This window comes from Hemicordylus capensis, chromosome 2 (assembly GCF_027244095.1).
Source record: "Hemicordylus capensis ecotype Gifberg chromosome 2, rHemCap1.1.pri, whole genome shotgun sequence".
Taxonomy (NCBI): Eukaryota; Metazoa; Chordata; class Lepidosauria; order Squamata; family Cordylidae; genus Hemicordylus; species Hemicordylus capensis.
Genome location: NC_069658.1, coordinates 423,121,328 through 423,144,761, shown reverse-complemented (window position 1 = coordinate 423,144,761; position 23,434 = coordinate 423,121,328). Strand labels below are relative to the sequence as shown.

Below are 23,434 nucleotides of genomic sequence, written 5' to 3'. Positions count from 1 at the left end.
CTATTGATATACTGCTGTTGTAATACTGGCATGAATGTGACTGACTTGTCCAGGAAGAGTTACATTTGTGTCCAATGGGATTTTATTTTTTGTAGCAATACTAAGGAATAGTTTTGCAACTTGTTAGCTAAGCTCTGTAAAATGAGATGCTCTGTTGCAAAAAAAAATTGTTTTATTGAATGACACTCTTGTGCAACACACTTTGTCAGTCCTGAGCTGGTGGAGACTGCCTAATGTAGGACTCCTCTGCTTGCTTTTACTGTTTGTTGCCTGATTGTGCTTGGGCAACAGATAGTAAAAATAAGCATACCAGGTTTCAAAGGAGCAGAATCCTCACAGATGAACATTAGACTGGCCAGTAGGGATGTGCACAGAGTGGGCGGGGGGCGGGGATGGCTTTAAGGGTGGGTGCACTTATTGCCCCCACAGCACTTCTCCTGCCGGCGCGCAAGTTGCTGTTCCTACTTCCGGGTACATCTGGTAAACAGTGGCAGGGAGGTATGCTGCTTCCCTGATGGGCTCCTAAAGACTCAGGCGGGGGGAGGGGGGAAGTGCACCCACCCCCGCCCTTAAAGCCACTCTCTGCCGTCGAACCTTGGAGCTGTTGGGGGTTTAAACTGATTTGGAGGCCCATAAAAGGACCTCCGAACAGGTTGTGCACATCTCTGCTTGCCAGTGCAAGCAGGAAGTTGGTGTGAAGAAACCTGGTTTCTTCAAACGATGGTTTGAATCGCTTCTCTGAGGATTATTGGTTCTTAGAAACTATGTAGTTAGCCCACAAATTACTTTGAAATATGAGACCTCAAAATGACAGGGTTTTGTTAGTATTTCCAGTTTTAAGAACATTAGTAAACCAAAAACTTGCATAGTGAGAAGGGTCTCATGAGCAACCTGCCTGAAAAGGTTACTAGCCACAGAAATACTTCTTACTTCCTTGTGCTGATATGGCTCTTGGGAAAACTTTGTGTTGCATTTGCTCATTTTAAAACGAATGTGTTTACCCCTGAATAATAGCTATAGTTATAGTAAGTAACTATACTTACTATAGCTTTTCTTGTTGCCCAATGATATGTTCTTATGCATAATTTGCAATCTGAATTTGATTGGATTTTATGTTTTAAACTCTGCAAAATTGAATTGTATTTTCACTGTGCACAAAAAGTGTGTGTGTGTGTATATATAATCAACTAAGGATGTGCACAGAACCAGCGGGGGGCGGTTCGAGGGGGGATATCTTTAAGGACTGGAATGGTGCACTTCCCCCTGCCGCATTTTCCCCGCTGGCACTGCAGTGTAAAAGGTTCAGCAGGGTGGCAGCATACCTCCCTGCATTGCCTCTTGTGATGGGAAGTATCCGGCATGCATGCACATTGCGCTTGCTTGGGTGTGCATGTGCACGCGCACCAGGTAGTTCTGGTCACTTGTGGTCCGAGGAAGCAATGGGGCAGCGGGGAGGTACACTGCTGCCCCGCCAGATGCCTTTACACCGCATCTACAGTGGAGGAAATGCACGTGTGTGTATAAGTGCACCCTCCTCAGTTCTTAAACATATCGTTCGAACTGCTCATCTTTCAAACCTGTTCAGAGCCCTGTAAAAGGGTCTCCAAACAGGTTCGTTCACATCCCTGTATTCAACCAGTGTCACTGCAGGGGTTAAAACTAGCTACCTGGTAGCCTCTTTGTGCAAGGTCCTCTCCCCCTAAATCTTCTTGGCTATTAACAGAGAGCCTCTCACACAACGTAGAAACCACTACAAAGAGTATGTAAAACATTTGGAACTAAATCACTTCTACATTACCATCCTTATTCTCCTTGTTTTCCCTTTGAGCCAATTTGGTGAAATGCAGTATATCCTGGAGCTACTGAGGAGGAGAGAGAAAGGGAGGACAACACCCTGGAGGTTTAGGGCAGGTGGTAAAAGATAAGTAATGAGAAAAGGGAAACTGCAAATTGACTGCAGGAAGGTGTTGTTCGAAGAGTCATTGCACATTCCAGTGTTAAACTAAAGATTGTACATGGATTGGGGAGGGTAGGAGTTTTTGGTGGTACTTGTGTGAAAGTAAGTTCTTGCTGCTAATGCCTGAAAAGCACAGACTTGTGGAGAAACAGTGGGTGAGGGAGAGAGCTTTCTGCTAGTCATCTCAGGTAAGTAGGTGAATAAGCACACCCCAATAGGGCTATTTTAAATACTATAGAAAGCTCCCGCTTGCCTAAAGAGGGTCATCTGAATGCCATTCTGGGACTAAAGAGCAGTTTTTGGCAGGCCTAATGCTATGTCAGATTTCTCTCAATGAATCACTTCTTCGAATTTCTCAGTGCAGCTTAATGAGCCCTGCCAAACTGCAACCCACAGTTGTGCTGTCTGTGTAATGTTTAAGGGAAACTTGATGTGATAGCGCATTGCACATATCTCTGCCCATCATTCACTTCTATGGTGGTGGGAATGTGGAAACACTTTATGTGCTGCATATTGTGAAGAGAAAAGAGCAAGCTGGATATGGGGTTGATATTTGCAGTGTTTTGCATCTAGTTCCAACCTGGTCAGGATTTGGGCTGTTCTAGTATTTAAGTTAGCATAAGTATGGGGTTTAAACTAAATGCTTAAAAGCCCTGACTTTCCAGAGGAGAGCAGTGTGTGTGTGCTATGTTAGAACTGGAATGGTAACAAGAATAATTGGAATTAACTTGCTGGGTAGTAGATTGGCTGGTCAGTTTTTCAGACTTGTTTTGGGGAGAATTGGTGGGTTTAAAAGATTCACTCTCTCACACACACACACACTCTTATTTATTTATTTATTTATTAAATTTATATACCGCCTTTCATTCAAAGAATCCCAAGGCGGTTTACAGCAAAATTTAAAAACAAGATTGTAAAAAAGACACAATTAAAATATTAAGCTAACAATATAAAACAAATCTGATTAAAAATTTAAAACAAAAGCATAAAAGTTTATATATCAACATTATCAACACCAGTTGGTCACCTTTATTTAAAAAACAACAACCCTGCATTTGTGCTTTTGGAATTGGTGCTTTTGGCATGTTGACCTTGTACATAGATGCATTCAGTCAAGGCTTGACAATTCCCAGGCACGGACTCACTATGGCTCTGTGCAGTGGATGGACATGACCAGGAGGAAGAGTGAGCAAATAAGGTGGGGATGGGTTGCTCCTTCTTCCTGATTGTGTCAGTTGTTTGCCTGCCTGAGCTAGGTGGATACAACCAGGAGGAGGAGTGAGCAAATAAGGCTCACTCTGCCTCCCCATGGGTGTTGCTGGAGGCAAGCAGTGAGCCCCGCCCTCATGTTGCTGGCTGGCCAGATGCCATGCTGGTGTGCACACAAAACAGGACATAATGGGCTAATAGACACATACACCTAAGATTTAATGAAAACTATGTGCTAATGGACACACACACAACTAGGGAGGGAGGGAGGCAGAGAAGATTCTTTGTTTAAATTAGGTATCTGGAACCTGTAAAATGAGGCTGACTTGTAAATGTTTAGATTGGCTCCTTGATTCATAGAAAATGTGAGGCCTGCATTAAGCTGTTAACAATAGTCAATTGCAGGGTGGATTTGATTTAAATCAAACTGATTTAAATCATGATTTAAATCACGATTTAAATCACTAGCAGGGTGGATAAAAATAAATGATTTTTTAAAAAAAATTAAAAAAATCGGATTTTTTGGATTTAAATCGGATTTTTTTGATTTTTTTAAAAAAAAATCATTGATTTTTATCCACCCTGCTAGTGATTTAAATCGTGATTTAAATCAGTTTGATTTAAATCAAATCCACCCTGGTCAATTGGCAGAACTGGTGATTTGGCCAAACACAGGTTCTCCTAAAGAATCAAATGGGTGGGGTGTGCCCCCTCCACTGATGATGGTTCTGTTTTCCCCTTTGCTTTGCATTTCCTTATTGTTACAAATATTATTTGCTGTTTCTGTGGAGGAACAATTTTGCCTTGATGTTGAAGATAATAGTACACCATTTCATAATGTGTGGTAATAAGGGGAGAAGCTGGTTGAGACAGGATTCAAAGTGAAGTTTGTGTTCATGATTTTAAATTAATAAGCCGGAGTGTGCCTTGTTGTTCCAGAAGAATCCCCTGCAGCCACTGGCATTGTTTCTGTTATACCTTGGTTATACCATCACTGTGATCTGTGATGAAGCCCTTTTACATTTTTGGAGAGCGTTGTAGGTAGCTGCTCAGTATATAAAACTATGCTTATGTTTAGTAGCACTGTGATCTTGAAATGTATATGTGGTCATCCAGACTGCTTCCTTATATCCTTTTTTTTCTGTTCTGTGGACAGGGTATGGTACTAAAGCCACTCCTTGATGCTAGAGAGACTCCAGAAGGCTAGACTCTGGAAATCCAACTTCCTTATTCTCTGGCCTGTGCTTCTCTGTGGCAAGATGGTCAGTGCTTGTTCAGTATTATTATACTGTCTCATTAAAGAGGCTTATCTCCCTATGTATTGCTGCAGTTGTATTTCTGTTGGTCAGGAAAGCCCTTATTTCAAAAGCAGGATGTTGATTTTCTTTTTTCCCATAGGGGAGCAAAGAAGTTTTGGAGCAGCATGATAAAATATTAAGTTTGCTAGGAGCCATAATCTAGTTATTATGTGCCAGCATTGCAGAAAACATTTAGACATGCAGGTGGCTTGGAGCCTAAAGTATAATGAAAAGTTAATTTGAGTGCCTTTGGATTATGTATTAATTTACTGCTAAATGCACTGGCAGAGGAAATAGCTTATTATAAAACTGCAAGGGAAATATTTTACTTAACATGTAGAATCTTTCTTGGGCGGTCTATGAATTGTCCTGATGTTGCTGCATTAAATTTTGTGTCTATATACAGAATGGGGAATTGAGTTTAACTTCTTAAGTTGCTTAATGTTTTCTGGATGTGATGGGATATAATTAAACCAGGAGAAACAGAATCCATTCGCAACTTGAAATGACTGGATTGGGAGACTGAGATGTTCTCATCGGGACTGATACCGAAATGATCACTCTGCTAAAAAATATAGCAAATGTGCTTTACAATTAAGCCTCCTTGGGCCCTTGATGGACAATAGCTGTGTAAAACAACCTTCCCAAATATTTCTTTTGACTATTGTCTAAGCATTCTAGGGGCCTCTTCAAAGGCCTAGCAGTGGCCTGGCTCACTGGGAGGTGGTCTGAAATGGCATGGGTTGCAGAAAAATAAGTGATATTCTGATAATTTCAGGAGACGTTGCATACTAACACAATCTCTTGCAAAATAGAACTGTCTGGTTTTGTCCCTCTCCAATTATATATTTTACAATCTCAGATACTTGAAGTTCTCCATTACAAAATGATTTGCAATCTGAAGCTTTTATTTTTTGAGGGAGGTGGATGGACATCTCTATACAGTTACTAAGGAATTATGGGGTGGGTGAGGAAGAAAAACTGTGGATTTAATGTGTGCTAATAGATATTTTATTAAAGCTTGCAGGAATTGCAGTGTGTGTTCTCCATACTACCCTGAAACAATAACTGCGGCAGATAAATTTCTGTTCCTTACTTCCCCCCAGTAAATTGCACTGTCAGTCCCTATGCTAGTCTTCACTGAAGTTGGTAGTAAGGCAGCCTGTTTCTCTTTGTTATCCTGTCTGTGTTCGAAAGAGGAAATGCTGGAAATATGAATAAATTTTCCTAACGTTAAAAAACAAACAAACCTTAGTTGCTTGCCTAGTACGCATCACAGAACTGCTGTCTCTGTTTAGGAGCACTTGAAGTAATTAGTTGGTTTTTCAAGATTTACTTTGGAGCGGAAGAGTAAGTCTCTTATACTGTACATCAGAAATGGGAGAACAAATGAAATAATGACAATTGGTTTTCAGTTTACAAAAAAGTTTCAGTACAGGTAGACCTGGTTATCTGCAGGGATTCTGTTCCTCTACAACCACGGATAGTGAGTCAGAGGCAGAAATAGGAACAAAAAGCAACATAACATATTGTCCAGCAATGCCCCTCCCCCAAACCCCCAATTAGGCCAATTTTCTGTGAAAAAAATAGGATACATTTCCAATTGGGGAAGAAAAAAATCTGTGCCAAATAGTTTAAAACAGAAGAGCCACAATTTTTTTCTTTTAAGCAAAATGCTGGCTGGAAAATGAATTCAAAAGTCATTCTGGTCACCTAGGAGCTGTGGGTATGCTGACCTTAACCTTTAAAAAAAAACCCATGCATATTGAGGTCGAGTCTCCATTGCCCAACCATAGTTATATGAAACCATGGTTGTTGGGACAGCATTAGATAAGACAGAATCTGGCTGCCTGAATTCTGAGGAGATTTTCTCCACAATATGAAACTAAACAGAAGAAATTACCCTAGCTTTTCTTAAATCTTGGTTATTTGCTAATACACATCTTCTGTTTCCTCAGCAGGTAACGTCGAAAGGTGCCAGCTTGAACCCTAATGCAAAAGTATGGCAGGAAGGCATGCAGGGCAACGCAGAAGCTGCACCAGCAACTAATGGCTCAGAGCATTCGTGGCAAGAGACTGCAGCTGTGCTGGGAAATTGTACAGAGGGTGAGACATCAAGGCTGCACTAAATACTAACAGTGGCTTAATCTCTTGCTTAGTTAGGATTGTGGATGTAGGATGAGAATAAAAATCTAGCAGTAAGAAGCAACCAGTGTTTTTGTGCTTGAAAACATCCTGAAGCTATAATTATAGTACTGATGATAGTAACTTGGGCAGATCTGATATGAGGCATGAATCCATTTCAGCTGCTACTTTTAAATTACTCTAAATAAAATGGAGTAAAGTTTGAGTTGTGGTGCGGGGAAAGAAATGAATTCTGTCAGGGGGTGCCAAAGAGGTTATTAGTGTACCAAAAAGGGGGCTCTTTTCAATGTTTCTCTATAGAAGTTACAAAGGCCCAGTGATGACCAAGTATCGCGCTAAGAGGGAAGCAAGTTGCTAAATGTACAGAAATGAATTCTTTGCTCCATCTCTGCCTTTTCTCTTTGTTTTCTTCTTCTCACGTTTGTCCTGAATTCCCCCCCCCTTCATTTCTGCACTTTAGTAAATACTTGACCCTGTGAACAAAAAGATTATGAGATCTGAGGGCCATATACAATCCACATGGTTTGAGTCATTCTTGAGATACACTTGGTGAATTATATATTGACTAAAATATAAAAAAGGACTCTAAAAAGAGCAAAACTATTTTCCTGTTGGTGTTACTGGTGGAGTAAAGAGATGCAGATCTGTTAAAGTAGCTTCTCTGCTGGTAAGATGCACTTGAATCTTCCATGTAGTGGCTGCTGAATCTAGCTGCTGCCTATAGTAAACTCAAGGAATTAGAAACTTCTGCATAAATCATAGAACCAAACTAAATGAGACAAGAAACGAATGGTTGCATTTCTATGTGTGGCTGAACTTCTTTGAAATCAGCCATGGTACCTTGATCCTTATGAGAACTGGGTGGACTTGGGAACCCCCCCCCCCCACACACACACTGTATGGTTTGCCTCTGGGAGCAAACAGTGTCTTGGAGGAGGTTCACTAAGAAAATGGCATGAAGGAAAGGGTTAATCACCCCATACCATGGTGGTTCTAGGCATCTGCTGTCTAGATATAGGAACCCTGACATCCATGGTTCTGCGTATCAAGTAATAGGCACGTGATGTCAGTATATGTGTGTGGGTGTTTTTGCATATCCGCGGGTTGAGGTGGGCGGAAATGACATCTGAGGTCATTTCCACGTTTAGGCCATTTTGGGTAAGGGAGCCGTTTTATGGCCCGTTTTTGTTTTTAAAAGGGAGAAAAAACCACATGATTTTTCATGGGGGTGGAGGGTGGAAATGAAAATTGAAACTTTGGGGGGCATTGCTAGGCAGCTGGGGACAGACTGAGCATGGTAGCCCCCCTGCAATTTCCCCCACTTTCAAACTGGCTTTCATCCCATTTGCACCAGCTGCTTTGCTCTGGTTTCACATGCCCTTCTGCACCCTTTGCACTAGCCCTTTGGCACCATTTTCACCCTTTTGCTCTTTGCCTTGGGAACCTAACCCCCCAATTCCCATTGCCCCAATGCCCCATTATCCATGGTTTATCTCTCTCTCTCTCTCTCTCTCTCTCTCTCTCTCTCACACACACACACACACACACACACACACACACACACACACACACACTCTCTCTCTCTCTCTCTCTCTCTCTCTCTCTCTCTCTCTCTCTCTCTCTCTCTCTCTCTCTCTCTCCCGCTGTAGAGAGTTGGCACAAGGCATTTTTTTTCTGTCCCCTTTTCACTATAGCTCCCTGAGGCTGCTGAAAAGTCATTCCTTAGGGTCAAAAGATCCCCTGTGATGTTGGAGGATTCACCACAGGTACCTGTGGGTGGAGAGGTGAGCCATTCACAAATTGGATGGAGCTCAAGAAGATGCCTCCACTCAATTTCTGGGTGTTGTCCCTTGTGCCATCCATGGCAAATTCCCCACCATTGTTCAGGATTCCCTTGACTTTCAGGAACAGCTATTTGCTTGCTGCAAGGAAGAGGGGACTCAGAAAATGCTTTATACTAGTTATCTCTCAGTATGCTGCTCTGGATGTCACCCTTTGTTTCTTCTTTTAAAAAGTCTTCTACATTGCACTTGAGAGTGGCATATACAGTTACTATTGCATGTGTATTCCCCCCCACCCACCCTCTGGGGACAAATACCTTCTCAGTTTTCCCCACAACAGATTTTTTGCTGTCGCATCCCTTTCTTGAATTCCAAATTCTGCTTGAATTCTTCAGAGTTCATAAGCAGCTTAGGCTTTTGGTATGAGTCCTTCATAGGGAAACTGCTGCTTGTGTGTGTTCTTTATGTTTTCTTTTGAAGATTGTGATTAAATGCTTAGACTGCTTTTTTACACTCTGACAAGTTGAAGCAGTAGTTTGGGAGTTCTGTAGGGTAGCTGCTGAGAAGGTACCTGTCTCTCAGAGGTATATGGATTCTAACATAACATAAAAACAGCTCTGCTGGATCAGGCCCAAGGCCTATCTGCTCTAGGCTCCTCTTTCACACAGATGTCTCTGGGAAGCCCACAGGCAAGAGATGAAGGCATGCCCTCTCTCCCACTGTTGCTCCCCTGCAGCTGGTGTTTAGAAGGATTCTGCATGTGCACCTGTCTTAGTTGAGGTCTTAATATTTTGTAGAGCAGTGTTTCTCAACCACCGGTCCCTGGACCGCTGCCGGTCCCCGAAGGGTTGAGTGCCGGTCCCTGACTGGGAGTCAACCCCCCCCCAACTGAAATCAAGGCACTCACTTCCTCAATTTTGCACATGGCATGGAAGAGGAAGAGTATCACGGAGGCATGGGACCCTTCTTGTGCCTTGCCTCCACGTGCTGCTGAGATCTTCCTACAGCTATCTTATTCCCTATCTTTACAGCTTCAAACTGTATGCGGTGCGGGGGCATGGAGGAAAAAGTATGGCAGTGGGCGCCACTTCAAGGGCTACTGGTTCTTGCATGCTCATTGTTTGCAGCCAAAGGTTGGTTGATTGAAACCCAGCTGCCTGTTGTGGTTGAGGCGCCTTGAGAGGGAACGCTGTTTCCCTCTTGCATCAGTGGGGCTTGCTTGTATGTTGTTTTCATTGGCCCCATGTAGCTTTTGAATTTTTCTAATGGCCCAACATCCCCTCTCCATTGAGTAATCACAAGCACCTCCACTCCAGACATACTGGAGACAAATTTGTTCACCCAGGCTTTTAAATTCAGGGGTTCTCAACCTTGGGTACCCAGACGTTGGTGGACTTCTACTCCCATAATCCCCAGCCATAATGGCCAAATGCCATTGTTGTTGGGGGTTATGGGAGTTTAACTGAGGGACCCAAGGTTAAGAACCCCTAATATTCCATGTTTGCAAAAGATTCCAAATTTAATTATTTCAATGCTTATATTATTTTCATTCTAAACTGCCCAGAGATGCAAGTTTTGGGCAGTATAGAAGTCTGATAGATAGATAGATAGATAGATAGACAGACTTGAAACCCCTTTACTAACTGCTGGTCCGGGAAACTGCGCATGAAGAATGTAGCGGTCCTTGAAACTCTGCACGAAGAATTTAGCGGTCCTTGACTCCAAAAAGTTGGAGAAACACTGTTGTAGAGCATGGAGCCCACTCTTCGTTAATCATTGAGGGCATTTTGACCTTGACAGTTCAATTGCTGGGGTTGGATGGGTTTGCACTCTGCCAGAAGGAACAGGTACACAACTTGGGGGAGTTCCTGGACACAGGCCTCATCCTGGTATCTTAGGTGAAAGCTATGGCCAGAAGTGCTTGCTACCAGCTTTGGCTGATTCGATAGCTGTGTCCATTCCTTGAAGAGGATGACCTCAAAACAGTGGTGCATCAGCTGGTAACGTGCAGGCTTGACTATTGCAGTGCACTCTATGTGGGGGTGCCTTCGTACATAGTTGGAAAACTTTGTTAGTTTCACTGGCTGCCGATATGTTTCCGGGCAAAATGCAAAGGGCTGATTATTACCTTGAACGGCTTAGGGGTCTGAGTTACCTTAGAGTGTGCCTTCTTCTGAAAGATCGCCACCACATGTTAAGGTCATCTGAGGAGGTCCATCTCCAGTTACCACTGGTGGCGACTCAAAGGCGGGCCTTCTAGGTAGCTGCTTCTGGGCTGTGGAATACACTCCTGGAAGAAATCCATAGTTTGAGTTCATTATTGGCCTTCAGGAGAGCCCTTAAAATGAATCTGTTTGACCAGGCCTTCCAGGGTTTTAAAACTTCTAAACAGGGTGGATTTTTTTGTTCACTGCCCAGAGCTGTTTGAATGGGGTGGTATATAAATGTAATAAATAAATAAGCCTTGAATGAATGTTTGTTCTTTTGTGAGATAAATAGCCCACAAATCTTAATGGTTGAATACTGTAACAGAGATCTGTAAATTAGACACACAGTATTATTCTTTGACCAGAAAAAATACATTGAGTATGAAAATTAGGTTTATTTTAATGTTGGCAGAGATGACCATTTAGAAGTCAGGTCTTTTACTACACCAAGGACTCCACCGATTACTTAATTGCAGTATGTTTCTAACCTCAAATAGCAGTTCAAAGCTGTTCTTTTATAAAGAAATATGTAATACATATTGAATAGCATGCTTTTAGTCAGCTAGGGAGAAAATAATGTATTAAAGCTATAACTTGTGCTATAAACGCAAAGTAGGTTGACTGAACTGGGATGGTGACAACAAATAAGTGTAAAAAGCTTATTTTAACCTGCATTTTTTTGAAATCCATAATGGATAACGAGGCATTATTCTTAAGAATGAAAGGGAAAACATTTTTGATGTTTGCATTTTGACTTTGTCTTCCGTTCATTGGTCTTGTACTCATGCCAGGTAATGCTGTGGTTGCAGATGATGGTGCTAAGCATTATGAAGCAATGTATTCATCTTGTGAACTGTCGAGAAGCAGTTCAGGTGTTGAGGAATCAGCAGCTAATGGAATGGTCTTGGCATCAGAAGATCTTGGATACCAACTCTATGATGTTTCTGGTAAGTATTCAGCCTACTTTGTGAGATCCTCAATACTAAACATTCTCTAGGTACTTCATGTCTGTGCTAGGTAATCAGATTGTGTGCATTATTTACATCTGTATTTTAGAGCGCATATGCCCTTTTCCCTGGAATTCCAATCATGTATGTATAGGTCTTTATTAAAAATTAAGGGTTGATTACCTTTGGGGATTATCACTAGAATGGAGTTAGAATGGTGACTTGGTATGTTTCTTTTCCACATTGCACATCTGCATTCTTGTTTTTAAAAGCACAGAACATTCATTGTTCTGTCACTTGAGTCTGCAACTTCTACAAATGATCTGAGTGGTTTAACATTAATGTTTAGTAGAATTGTAAAAGAGCAACTTGAGGAAAAGCATGTGGACATAGCACACAGGTGTATTCTAGATAGTGTGATCCAAGGACTAATGACATTGGGACTTAGGAAGAAGCTTCAGGGAGTCTGGAAGCAAAGCAGCAGGTACCTTGAGCATTGAGGGGAAATGCCCAAATGGGAATCACACAGTCAGTCTTTCTAAGAGTACAGGCAGTATCGTGTGACCTTGCAGCCTTTTTGAGTCTCTTCAGAAAGTATTGACTACTGACTTCTTTCTACTGGATTTGAAAATGCATACTTAGACATACACAGCTGATATTAATATTGAACATACATTATTCTGCTGTTAGACAAAATGATCCTTTTTGCACTTGGCTTGCAATGAAACTATCCACCACAGAGCACATTTTGAATGAGGCTCATATAAACCTGTTCCTGCGTGTATGTATGGCATGGTTATTGTGCTGTGTTGCTTCTAGTGTTAAATATTTACAAATTGGGGTGGGGTTTAAGTCTGCCTACACACTTTTTGAGTGGCAGTGGACTGGTACTCATATTCAAAGGCACTCTTTATTTTTGTTGCTATGGCAAGCCCTTTTTCCTATGATATGTGTGAGCTGTTTATAATTTTCAGTGGCAGGGGACCAGCACCTTGTCTATGTTAAAGGTTTTGGATTAGGGATGCAGTGGGGTGGGGTGCGGGGAGGGTTACAACTCTTGAAATTACCTAGAATGAGAGAAATTACTTTCACATTTTTCTTCTTCTTGAAAAAGGGCTATAATACTCAAACAGCAGCATAGTTTAAAAAATATCTCCAAACTACTATAGGATACTGAAGTGTCATAAACTACGATGTGTTATGGTATATCTTCCCTTGTGCCATAGAGTGCTTCAACTTGGCCTGTTCCATCTGCCACCTTTATAAATGCTACTTCACTCATCCCGTTTCTAAAAGGGCAATAAGAAGTTGCTTGCCTTCAGTCATAATATTTATGCTAATATGCAACAAAAATATTTTCCCTTCTGTGCTAGGCTTGTGAAGAGTGAATTGGAAATGGCTCCAGGTGGCTAGGTAGTGAAGCCCCTGTAGTTTGAAAGAGAGCTTGTGCATATGTGTGCTCCTTTCAGGTTTTTCTAGTGCTACAATTGATTCACATTCATATAGGAGAGCAGATGGATTATTACAAGCCTGTTGTGGCTAGTAGTTTTCTTTTCATTACCAGTAAAAGCTTTGAAATCTTCCTTGTCGGTGGGAGGAATCTTAAACAAAGCTGATAAATTGTCATTAATGAAGCAACTCAGAAATCCATATTTAGAGCAGTGCTTCATACTCACACTCATTTTAATCAATTGTTCCGCACAGTACCTATGATAAATTAGAATCAAATACAATTTATAAGTAAATCAACAATAAAAAAAGGAAAATGTTCCATCCTTCCTACAAACTGGTCTCCCTCATAAATATAGGAGCAGAGACTAGAAGGCATGCTCTTTCCCCAACTGCTTGGGTTGCTTGAGACCTAGATTCACTTGTAAAATGAATGAATGCATGTGCAGTCATTCACATAAAAGCATATACATGCAGACAGGTAGCTCTTTGCACAGGGCTTAGATCAACTGGCATACTGCTAAATCATAAGAACAGCCCTGCTGGATCAGGCCCAAGACCCATCTAATCTAGCATCCTGTTCTGCACAGTAGCCCACCAGATGCCTCTCAGGAGCCCACAGGCAAGAGGTGAGGGCATGCTCTCTCTTTTGCTGTTGCTCCCCTGCAACTGATATTTAGAGGCATATTGCCTCTGAGGCTGGAGGTGGCCCACACCCACTAGACTAGTCATTTATAGACCTGTTATCCATGACTGGGTCAAAGCCCCTTTTAAAGCCATCCAATCTAGTGGCCATTACCACATCCCATAGCAGAGAATTCCACAGATTAATTATGCTCTATGTGAAAAAGTACTTCCTCTTGTCAATCCTAAATTTCCCCACCTTCAGTGTCATGGGATGACCCCTGGTTCTAGTGTTTTGAGAGAGGGAGAAAAATATCTCTTTCCACTCGATGTACAATTTTATACTCCTTGATTATGTCTCAACTTAGTAGCCTCTTTCAAAGTTAAGAGCTTCAGATACTGTAGCCTAGCCTCATAAGGAAGGTGCTCTAGGCCCCTGATCATCTTATTTGTCCTCTTCATCATCTGTGCAGGCTGATGGTTTGTCCTATTCCCTTGTCTTTCCCCCACTGCATAATTCGATTTTTAAAAAAGTGGTAACAGTGTGTTGCTTTCGCAGGTGAAGGGAGTCCTATGATTTCTACAGAAGATCTGAAAGAATGTTTGAAGAAACAACTAGAGTTCTGTTTCTCTCGGTATTCTACTCTTTTGGTGTATTGATAATTAATTAGTTTTGGTTATAAGGTTTCAACATACTTTAAGACATCATGATCAATTAAAACATCTAGTGAAAAACTTGCCCACTGATCATGATAATTTGTGCTGTGATATTGTATGTGGAACTTTGCTTCCTTGCCCAATGAAAATTCCTCACAGGGAAAAGGGGACAGTGTGTATTTTCTCTAGTAACTGTCCATGATTCCCTAGGGGATCATGGAGATCTGGATCGTAATCTATTGAGATACGTAAGAATGGGTACTGCATCTGCGCAGGATCCTCACGGTGGGATGCCACAGCTCCTCGAGGCGTCAGCGCCACACCTCCAGCATGGTGCTATTTAAGGCAGGCCAGACGCCATGTTCCTCAGTTCTTGTCCAACCGCTGTTGTGAACAGACTTTGTGGTGATGTTCCTTGTTTGGTTAAGTTCCTCTCCTAAGAGTTCACGATTTTCTACCCCCCACCCCCCGGAATCTTTTTATTTGTTTTATTGACTATGGAACAGCTTGGCTATGACAACGGTGCTATTGATGACAGAACGGACTGACTAAGACAATGGATTATGGCTGAAGAGAAAAACAAGTTTAAGAGTTGTGAGGACTGCAACACAAAGCTCCACTCTAAGGATCTTCACAATTTGTGTCTTATTTGCTTGGGCAAAGGGCATAATGTCTCTGTGTACAAGATCTGTCTATCTTTCTTGAAGCAAATGAGAAAAAATCAGGCTTTTAGACTTTGTACCACAATTTATGATGCCTTCAGCCCATTGATGCCTGGGAGAACCGACCCATTCAACATCGAGATCAACATCTATGTCGACGCCGAGGATTGTTGGACCAAAACAGTTAACCCTCAGCATCCTCTTTGACCTCAAAGACTTCCAAGAGCCCTAAACCTCCTGGTACTTCACAAGGGAGCGCTTCTTCTGAGCACTCGAAGTAGAAAGGGAAGAAATCGTCCAAGGAAGACTCTGCTTTGTCACCGTGACCAATGAAAGCAAAAACCATTGACTTGACAAGAGATCGGACCTCTTCTTCATTGGATCTACAGACTATTGAGATCAAGTGCCCAAAGACACGAATGTTGAGGGCTGCTATCGACATTGAACAGCCGTTGACACTGAAATCTTCAACATCAAGAGCGAGGTCGATTTCATCAGCACCTATTCACATTCATTCTTCACCCTCGACACTGATGGATCAATGTTGAGACACTCCTTCGACACCGACGGCTCCTGTTTTGACATTGCCTGACACAAACTAAGCTCCTGACTCGATGTTGAACACCCCAGTACTTTCGATGTTGAAGCAAGTCACGCCTACATAAGAACAGCCCTGCTGGATCAGGCCCAAGGCTCATCTAGTCCAGCATCCTGTTTCACACACTGGCCCACCAGATGCTGCTGGAAGCCACAGGCAGGAGTTGAGGCTATGCCCTCTCTCCTGCTGTTGCTCCCCCGCAACTGGTACCCAGAGGCACCCCGCCCCCAAGGCTGGAGGTGGCCTACAGCCCTCCGACTAGTAGCTGTCAATAGACATCTCCTCCATGAAGTTATCCAACCCCCTCTTAAAGCCATCCAGGTTGTTGGCTGTTACCACATCTCATGGCAGAGAGTTCCACAAGTGGATTATGTGTTATGTGAAAAAGTACTTCCGTTTGCTGGTCCTAGATTTCCTGGCAATCAATTTCATGGGATGACCCCTGGTACTAGTGTTATGGGAGAGGGAGAAGAATTTCTCTCTATCCATTTTCTCCACCCCATGCATGATTTTATAGACCTCTATCATGTCTCCCCGCAGTTGTCTTTTTTCTAAACTAAATAGCCCCAGGTGTTGTAGCCTTGCGTCATAAGAAAGGTGCTCTAGGCCCTTGATCATCTTGGTTGCCTTCTTATGCACCTTTTCCAGTTCTCCAATGTCCTTTTTTAGATGTGGTGACCAGAATTGTACGCAGTACTCCAGGTGTGGCCGCACCATAGTTTTGTATAAGGGCATTATAATATTAGCAGTTTTATTTTCAGTCCCCTTCCTAATGATCCCTAGTATGGAATTGGCCTTTTCTACAGCTGCCGCACATTGAGTTGACACTTTCAACGAGCTGTCCACCACGACCCCAAGATCCTTCTCCTGGTCAGTCACCGACAGCTCAGATCCCATCATCATATACTTGAAGTTGGGGTTCTTCGTCCCAATGTGCATCACTTTACACTTGCCAGCATTGAACCACATTTGCCACTTTGTCGCCCACTCCCCCACAGTTTGGAGAGATCCTTTTGGAGCTCCTCACAATCCATTTTGGATTTCACTACCCAAAAGAGTTTGGTATCAGCTTTTCCAATTTTACCACCTCGCTGCTTACCCCTGCTTCTAGATCATTTATGAATAAATTAAAAAGCACCGGTCCCAGTACAGATCCCTGAGGGAACCCACTTCTTACTTCCCTCCATTGCGAAAACTCTCCATTTATACCTACCCTCTGTTTCCTGTCTTTCAACCAGTTAGCAATCCACACATGTACTTGTCCCCTTATCCCATGACTGCTAAGTTTTCTCAGGAGTCTTTGATGAGGAACTTTGTCAAAAGCTTTTTGGAAGTCCAGGTATACTGTGTCAACTGGATCACCTTGATCCACACACTTGTTGACACTCTCAAAGAACTCCAAAAGGTTGGTCAGGCAAGATTTACCTTTGCGGAACCCATGCCGGTTCACTCCCAGCAGGGCCTGTTCTTCTATGTGCTTTACAGTTTTATCCTTGAAGATGCTTTCCATCAATTTGCCTGGAATGAAAGTTACAGTGAGGGAAATAAGTATTTGATCCCCTGCTGATTTTGACCGTTTGCCCTCTGACACAGAAATGACCAGGCTATAATTGGAATGGTAGGTTTATTGTAGCTGTGAGAGACAGAATAACAACAAACAAACCCTCAAAAGCCCAGTTCCCAAAAGTCAGCGATGGATTTGCATTGTAGTGAGGGAAATAAGTATTCGATCCCCTATCAACCAGCAAGATTTCAGGCTCCCAGGTGTCTTTTCACTATATGCAGGTAACGAGCTGAGATGAGGAACACCCTCTGTAAGGGAGTGCTCCTAATCCCAGCTTGTTACAGTACCTGTATAAAAGACACCTGTCCATAGAAGCAAGCAATCACTCAGCTTCCAAACTCACCACCATGCCCAAGACCAAAGAGCTGTCGAAGGATATCAGGGACAAGGTTGTAGACCTGCACAAGGCTGGACTGGGCTACAAGACTATCGCCAAGCAGCTTGGTGAGAAGGTGACTACAGTTGGCATGATAACTCGCAAATGGAAGAAACACAAAATAACTGTCAATCTCCCTCAGTCTGGGGCTCCATGCAAGATCTCACCTCGTGGAGTTGCAATGATCATGAGAACGATGACAAAGCAGCCCAGAACTACACGGGGGGAACTTGTCAATGATCTCAGGGCAGCTGGAACCATAGTCACCAAGAAAACAATTGGTAACACACTACGCCGTGAAGGACTGAAATCTTGCAGTGCCTGCGAGGTCCCCCTGCTCAAGGTAGCACATGTACAGGCCCGTCTGCAGTTTGCCAATGCACATCTGAATGATCCAGAGGAGAACTGGGCGAAAGTGTTGTGGTCAGATGAGACCAAAATCGAGCTCTTTGGCATCAACTCAACTCGCCGTGTGTGGAGGAGGAGGAATGCTGCCTATGAGCCCAAGAACACCATCCCCACCGTCAAACATGGAGGTGGACACATTATGCTTTGGGGGTGTGTTTCTGCTAAGGGGACAGGACACCTTCACCGCATCAAAGGGACAATGGACGGGACCATGTACCGTCAGATCTTGGGTGAGCACCTCCTTCCCTCAGCCAGGGCATTGAGAATGGGTCGTGGATGGGTATTCCAGCATGACAATGACCCAAAACACACAGCCAAGGCAACAAAGGAGTGGCTGAAGAAGCACATGAGGGTCCTGGAGTGGCCCAGCCAGTCTCCAGACCTTAATCCCATAGAAAATCTGTGGAGGGAGCTGAAGGTTTGGGTTGCCAAACATCAGCCTCGAAACCTTTCTGACTTGGAGAGGATCTGCAAAGAGGAGTGGGACAACATCCCTTCTGGGTTGTGTGCAAACCTGGTGGCCAACTACAAGAAACATCTGACCTCTGTGATTGCCAACAAGGGTTTTCCCACCAAGTACTAAGACATCTTTTGTGAAGGGATCGAATACTTATTTCCCTCACTACAATGCAAATCCATCGCTAACTTTTGGGCACTGGGCTTTTGAGGGTTTGTTTGTTGTTGTTCTGTCTCTCACAGCTACAATAAACCTACCATTCCAATTATAGCCTGGTCATTTCTGTGTCAGAGGGCAAACGGACAAAATCAGCAGGGGATCAAATACTTATTTCCCTCACTGTAAGCTAACTGGCCTGTAATTTCCCGGATCACCCCTGGATCCCTTCTTGAAAATTGGTGTTAAATTTGCTACTCTCCAGTCCTCTGGTACAGAACCTGATTGCAGGGATAAGTTATATATTTTAGCAAGGAGGTCAACAATTTCACATTTGAGTTCTTTGAGGACTCTTGGATGGATGCCATACAGTCCTGGTGATTTGTTTTCAGGTTTTCCAGACAGTTTAGAACATCATCTCTCGTCACTTCTATCTGACTCAGTTCTTTAGCTGCCATCCCCGAAAAGCCTGGTTCAGGAACAGGTATATGCTCAGGATCCTCTGCCGTGAAGTCGGATGCAAAGAACTCATTTAGCTTCTCTGCAACCTCCATATCCTCCTTAATAATCCCTTTTACTCCCTCATTGTCTAATGGTCCAACTGCCTCCCTGGCAGGTTTCCTGCTTCTGATGTATTTAAAGAAGTTTTTGTTATTCCCCTTGATGCTTTTAGCTAAATGTTCTGCAAACTCTCTTTTCGCCTCCCTTATTGTTGCCTTGCATTTCTTTTGCCAAAGTTTGTGTTCCTTTCTGTTCTCTTCATTTGGACAGGCCTTCCAATTTCGGAAGGAAGTCTTCTTCCTTTTTATGGCTTCCTTGACAGTACCCGTTAGCCATGCTGGCATCTTCCTGGACTTAGTTGTACCTTTCCTCTTTTTGGGTATACAGTCTAACTGGGTTTCTAGTACTGTGGTTTTGAGTAAACTCCATGCACTCTGGAGCGAAGTGACTCTCCTGATTTTCCCTTTCAGCTTCCTTTTCACCATACTCCTCATTTTGGAGAAGTTTCCTCTTCTGAAATTCAAAATGTCTGTGTTAGACTTCCTTGGTGATTCTCTCCCCACATGTATGCTGAATTTGATGGCACTATGGTCACTGTTCCCTAACCCAGGCAGGCAAGTCACCGTGCGGTCAACACGCGGGTCACAAACTCATCTCTCTATACCTCTAATGATCTAATCACCCACTACAAGGAGGCCCCCACCCCCCAGAGGAATATCCCCTGTACGAGAGGAAAAGGGCTCATCATCCATGGAAGGGGTCCTTTCTAAAGGAGCATTTCCCTCTTACTCAGACCAATGTCCTCCTTGCCTGAGACGCTCATTATCCCTGACAGCAGAGGAGCTATGAGCCCTGGAGTAGGATGTCTCTATCACGTCCTTGAAGGTCTTGTCCACATGCCTTTCTGTCTCTCTGAGCTTCTCCAGATCTGCCACCTTGGTCTGAAGGGAACGAACTTGCTCCCTGAGAGCCAGGGTCTCCTTACACCGAGCACACAACCACGACTTCTGCCCATGGGGCAAATAGTCATATATTTGGAACTCTGTGCAATACACTGTACAATATCGACTTGTCACATATCAGCGCGACATTATCCAAGTCATGCCGGTGCCGACCTTGGATATTGAAGATGATGACAATGACAAACACACCAGTTTGGACACAACTGTGGCCCGAACTCTGCTCTCCATTTTGCATTCGAGTGCAAGCACACCACCTACTGCAACTTTTAAAGGTTTTCTACTACAGAATGCTGTTTGCCTGCTGGAAGACCCAGAAGTCACCAGGATACCTACTCTTGTTCCTGCTGCGGAACCACCCACTGCACCTCAGACAACAGTAGGCTATGCACCATCTGTAGCCCACCTGGCAAGCACATCTTCTTGGCATTCATGTGGTTTCTTTTACCATTCTGCTGCTGGTGCTACCTTGGCTTCTGCTGGCATGAGGCTCTTCTCCCCAGGGTTCCCCTGTGATCTACAGGACAACAGAACATGGAAAACAACCCCATCAAAATCATATTACCTGCTAACCTCGTCTCTGGCACAGGTTCAGCGAGTTCACACGCTAGCCAGCAACGATGCTTCGATTTCTCAACATAGACCTGTTCAACTTAACAAGTCAATGACAACTCAAACACATACTCCGCGGCCTTCACACTTGATGGTCTCCTCTACCACTCAGACAGTAGGCTGTGACCCTAAACCAGGCCTGCTCAACTTCGGCCCTCCAGCTGATTTTGGACTAAAACTCACATAATCCCCAGACACAGTGGCCAGTAGCAAGGGATTATGGGAGTTTTAGGCCAACATCTGCAGGAGGGCTGAAATTGAGCAGCCTTGCCCTAAACCAAAGAAGTTCACTGCAATAACAGTCTACTTCTACTGAGACACAGGTGCTAGTCCTTAAATCATCTGCATCATCTTCCTCTGATCACCATGGCTCTTTGGATTTTGAGTCTGATGCTGATGACCCAGACAACCTAGTTGACGCACCTACTGATGTTCCACCTGTCATGAATGTCTCTTGTATAGAAGAGATAATGGCTTATCATTTGCAAATAAAAAAGATGGCTGATGCCTTCGGCCTGGACTTAAAATCTCAGCTGGCAACCATTGATGACCCTGTCTATAATTTCATGGTCAAGTCACAGTCTACACAACTGGTAGCTTTACCAATACTTCCTGTTATCTCCAGAGTAGCACAATGCTCATGGGAAGTCATACATACTTCTAAGAGATTGGAGAGTTTGTATTGCATTCAAGAAAGAGACAATATTTATCATTTGGAACACCCAGTTCCAAATTTGCTTATCTTCAATTGAGCAACCTCTACTAAGTCGGGGAGACGTCGCACCACACGTGGGGATAAAGGAAGAAAATGAGACGTTATGGGCAGGAAAGTTTACCTCACGGCCTGCCTATCCATCAAAATAGTGAATTGCTCAGCCTGCATGGCCAGATATAATCACTCCCTGTGGGAAGAACTTTAACAGGATTTGGACACTTTGTCGCTAGAAGATTCTAAAAAGCGATTCAAGCAGACTATGATGAGATCTTCGGTGCTCACTCGCCAACAACTCAGCACTAGGGATGTGCACAGCCCACAGAGGCGTGGTCCGACACCTGGAGTGTGTGTTGCTTAAGGGTGGGGGGGGTTGTACTTACCCCTTCCACCGCTTTCCCCCCTCCAGTGCTCCATTTTTAATCAAAATCTTTGGGGCAGTAGCGTTCCTCCCTGCCGCCCCTGCCTCCTTGTTGCCTGCTAAAAGCGGAAGTAACTTCTGCGCATGCGCCCGCTGACGTGCATGATGTGTGTGGTGGCAGCATGCACATGTGTGGAAGTTAGTTCGTTTTTAGCAGGCAACAAGGAGGCAGGGGCGGCAGGGAGGAACGCTGCTGCCCCGAAAATTTTGATTAAAAATGGAGCGCAGGAGGGGGGAAAGCGACGGGAGGGGTAAATACAACTCCCTTGCCCTTAAAGCAACACCCCCCACTGGCATCAGACCGCCAGACCAGCGAACCAGTTCGCAGGCCTCCAACATGGCCTGCAAACCAGTTCGTGCACATCCTTACTCAGCACTGTAAAACATCTAGCCAAAACGCGGTCTATGACTACCGCTGTGTTAAGATGCCATGCTTGGCTTCGCTCTTTCTCATTACAGAATGAAATGAAGGAGAAAATAGGTCTGATGGTTGGACAAGGCCTCTTCAGTGAGGAAACAGACTCCACCATGGAGAAGTTGAAAGAAATCGAAATTCACAGTATATTCAAAACAAAAACCAATGTTTAGACAACATTACAGGAGGGACTTAAGAAACAATATCACCCTTACAGTAAATGTCCCTAACAGAACAAGAATAAAAATAACCAAGGACAACGTACCAAGCAAGTGGAGCCTCAGAAGCATCTTTGAGGTTTGCGACTGCCCACGGTTACAGCTGCTACTTCTGACTCAGTCTCCTACATCTCCACCATCGGGACAACAACATTTTGGCATGTGACCAACTCTACCAGGTTTGCGACCCCACCATTGATGCCAGCAACCAACTCTTTTCAAGCTGACTTGTCATACCTCTGCATGGCACCACATAACATCGGATTGCTGGGTCCTCAAGATACTTTCTGTGGGATACACCATAGAATGCAAGACGACTCCAAGGTTCTCCAGGATGAAATTCAACCAACCATCCCTGTCATTAAAGGAAGAGGTGAAGGAGCTGTTAGCAAAAGGTGCAATTACCCCTATGTGGTGGGCACACAGACGGGAGGGATTTTACTGCTGTTATTTTCAGATACCAAAAAGGGAGGGCGGAATCAGTTCAATTATGGATCTTCACCATTTAAGCAAATTTGTCCATGTGAAAAAATTCCAAATGATAGTGTTGCAGGAGATCCTACCACTTCTGTTTCAAGAAAACTGACTTGCAACGCTGGATTTAAGGAATGCATATTTTCTTATTGGCATCAGAAAAACGTACGGGAAATATCTAAGATTCACCATGGGAGAACAAGTGTACCAATACAAACTATTGCCCTTCAGCCTTTCCACCACCCCCAGGGTATTTACCAAGTGCGTGGTGGCAGTGGTGGTTCACCTGAGAATGCAAGGCATTGCTGTTTACCTGTATGGGGATGACTGGCTCATAACATGAAAAGACCGAAGCGAGTTAAGTTCTCAGACAACTTATGTGTTAGATCTTCTCCAAGACTTGGGAATCCAAGTCAGTTGGAAAAAGTTTCACCTAGAACCAGTTCGTGTCATAAGCTACATTGGTGCAACACTAAACACAGAAATGAAATGGGCGTACTTACTCCAAGAATGCTATGACTGCATCAGGGAGATGTTCCAGAGTTTCCAACAACATCCAGCTCAGCCTGCTCTGCTCATACAAAGACTGCTAGGCCTCATGGCATCCTACAATACAATGGTGTGTTA

General features: G+C 43.6%; 1 protein-coding gene across 10 annotated transcripts in view; it reads left to right on the top strand.

Moving 5' to 3' along the window:
* LARP4 (La ribonucleoprotein 4) overlaps positions 1–23,434 on the top strand; it is a 61,274-nt gene that overhangs the window by 4,959 nt on the left and 32,881 nt on the right. For 4 of the 10 annotated variants that reach the window (XM_053295338.1, XM_053295340.1, XM_053295339.1 and 1 more), the window contains exons 2-5: positions 4,323–4,428; positions 6,423–6,570; positions 11,389–11,544; positions 14,177–14,252. In XM_053295338.1, the coding sequence (XP_053151313.1) occupies positions 4,348–4,428; positions 6,423–6,570; positions 11,389–11,544; positions 14,177–14,252 (461 nt within the window). In that variant the 5' untranslated portion in view covers positions 4,323–4,347. The remainder of the gene's footprint in view (positions 1–4,322; positions 4,429–6,422; positions 6,571–11,388; positions 11,545–14,176; positions 14,253–23,434) is intronic. The other 6 variants (XM_053295341.1, XM_053295342.1, XM_053295343.1 and 3 more) reach the window with 4 other exon arrangements.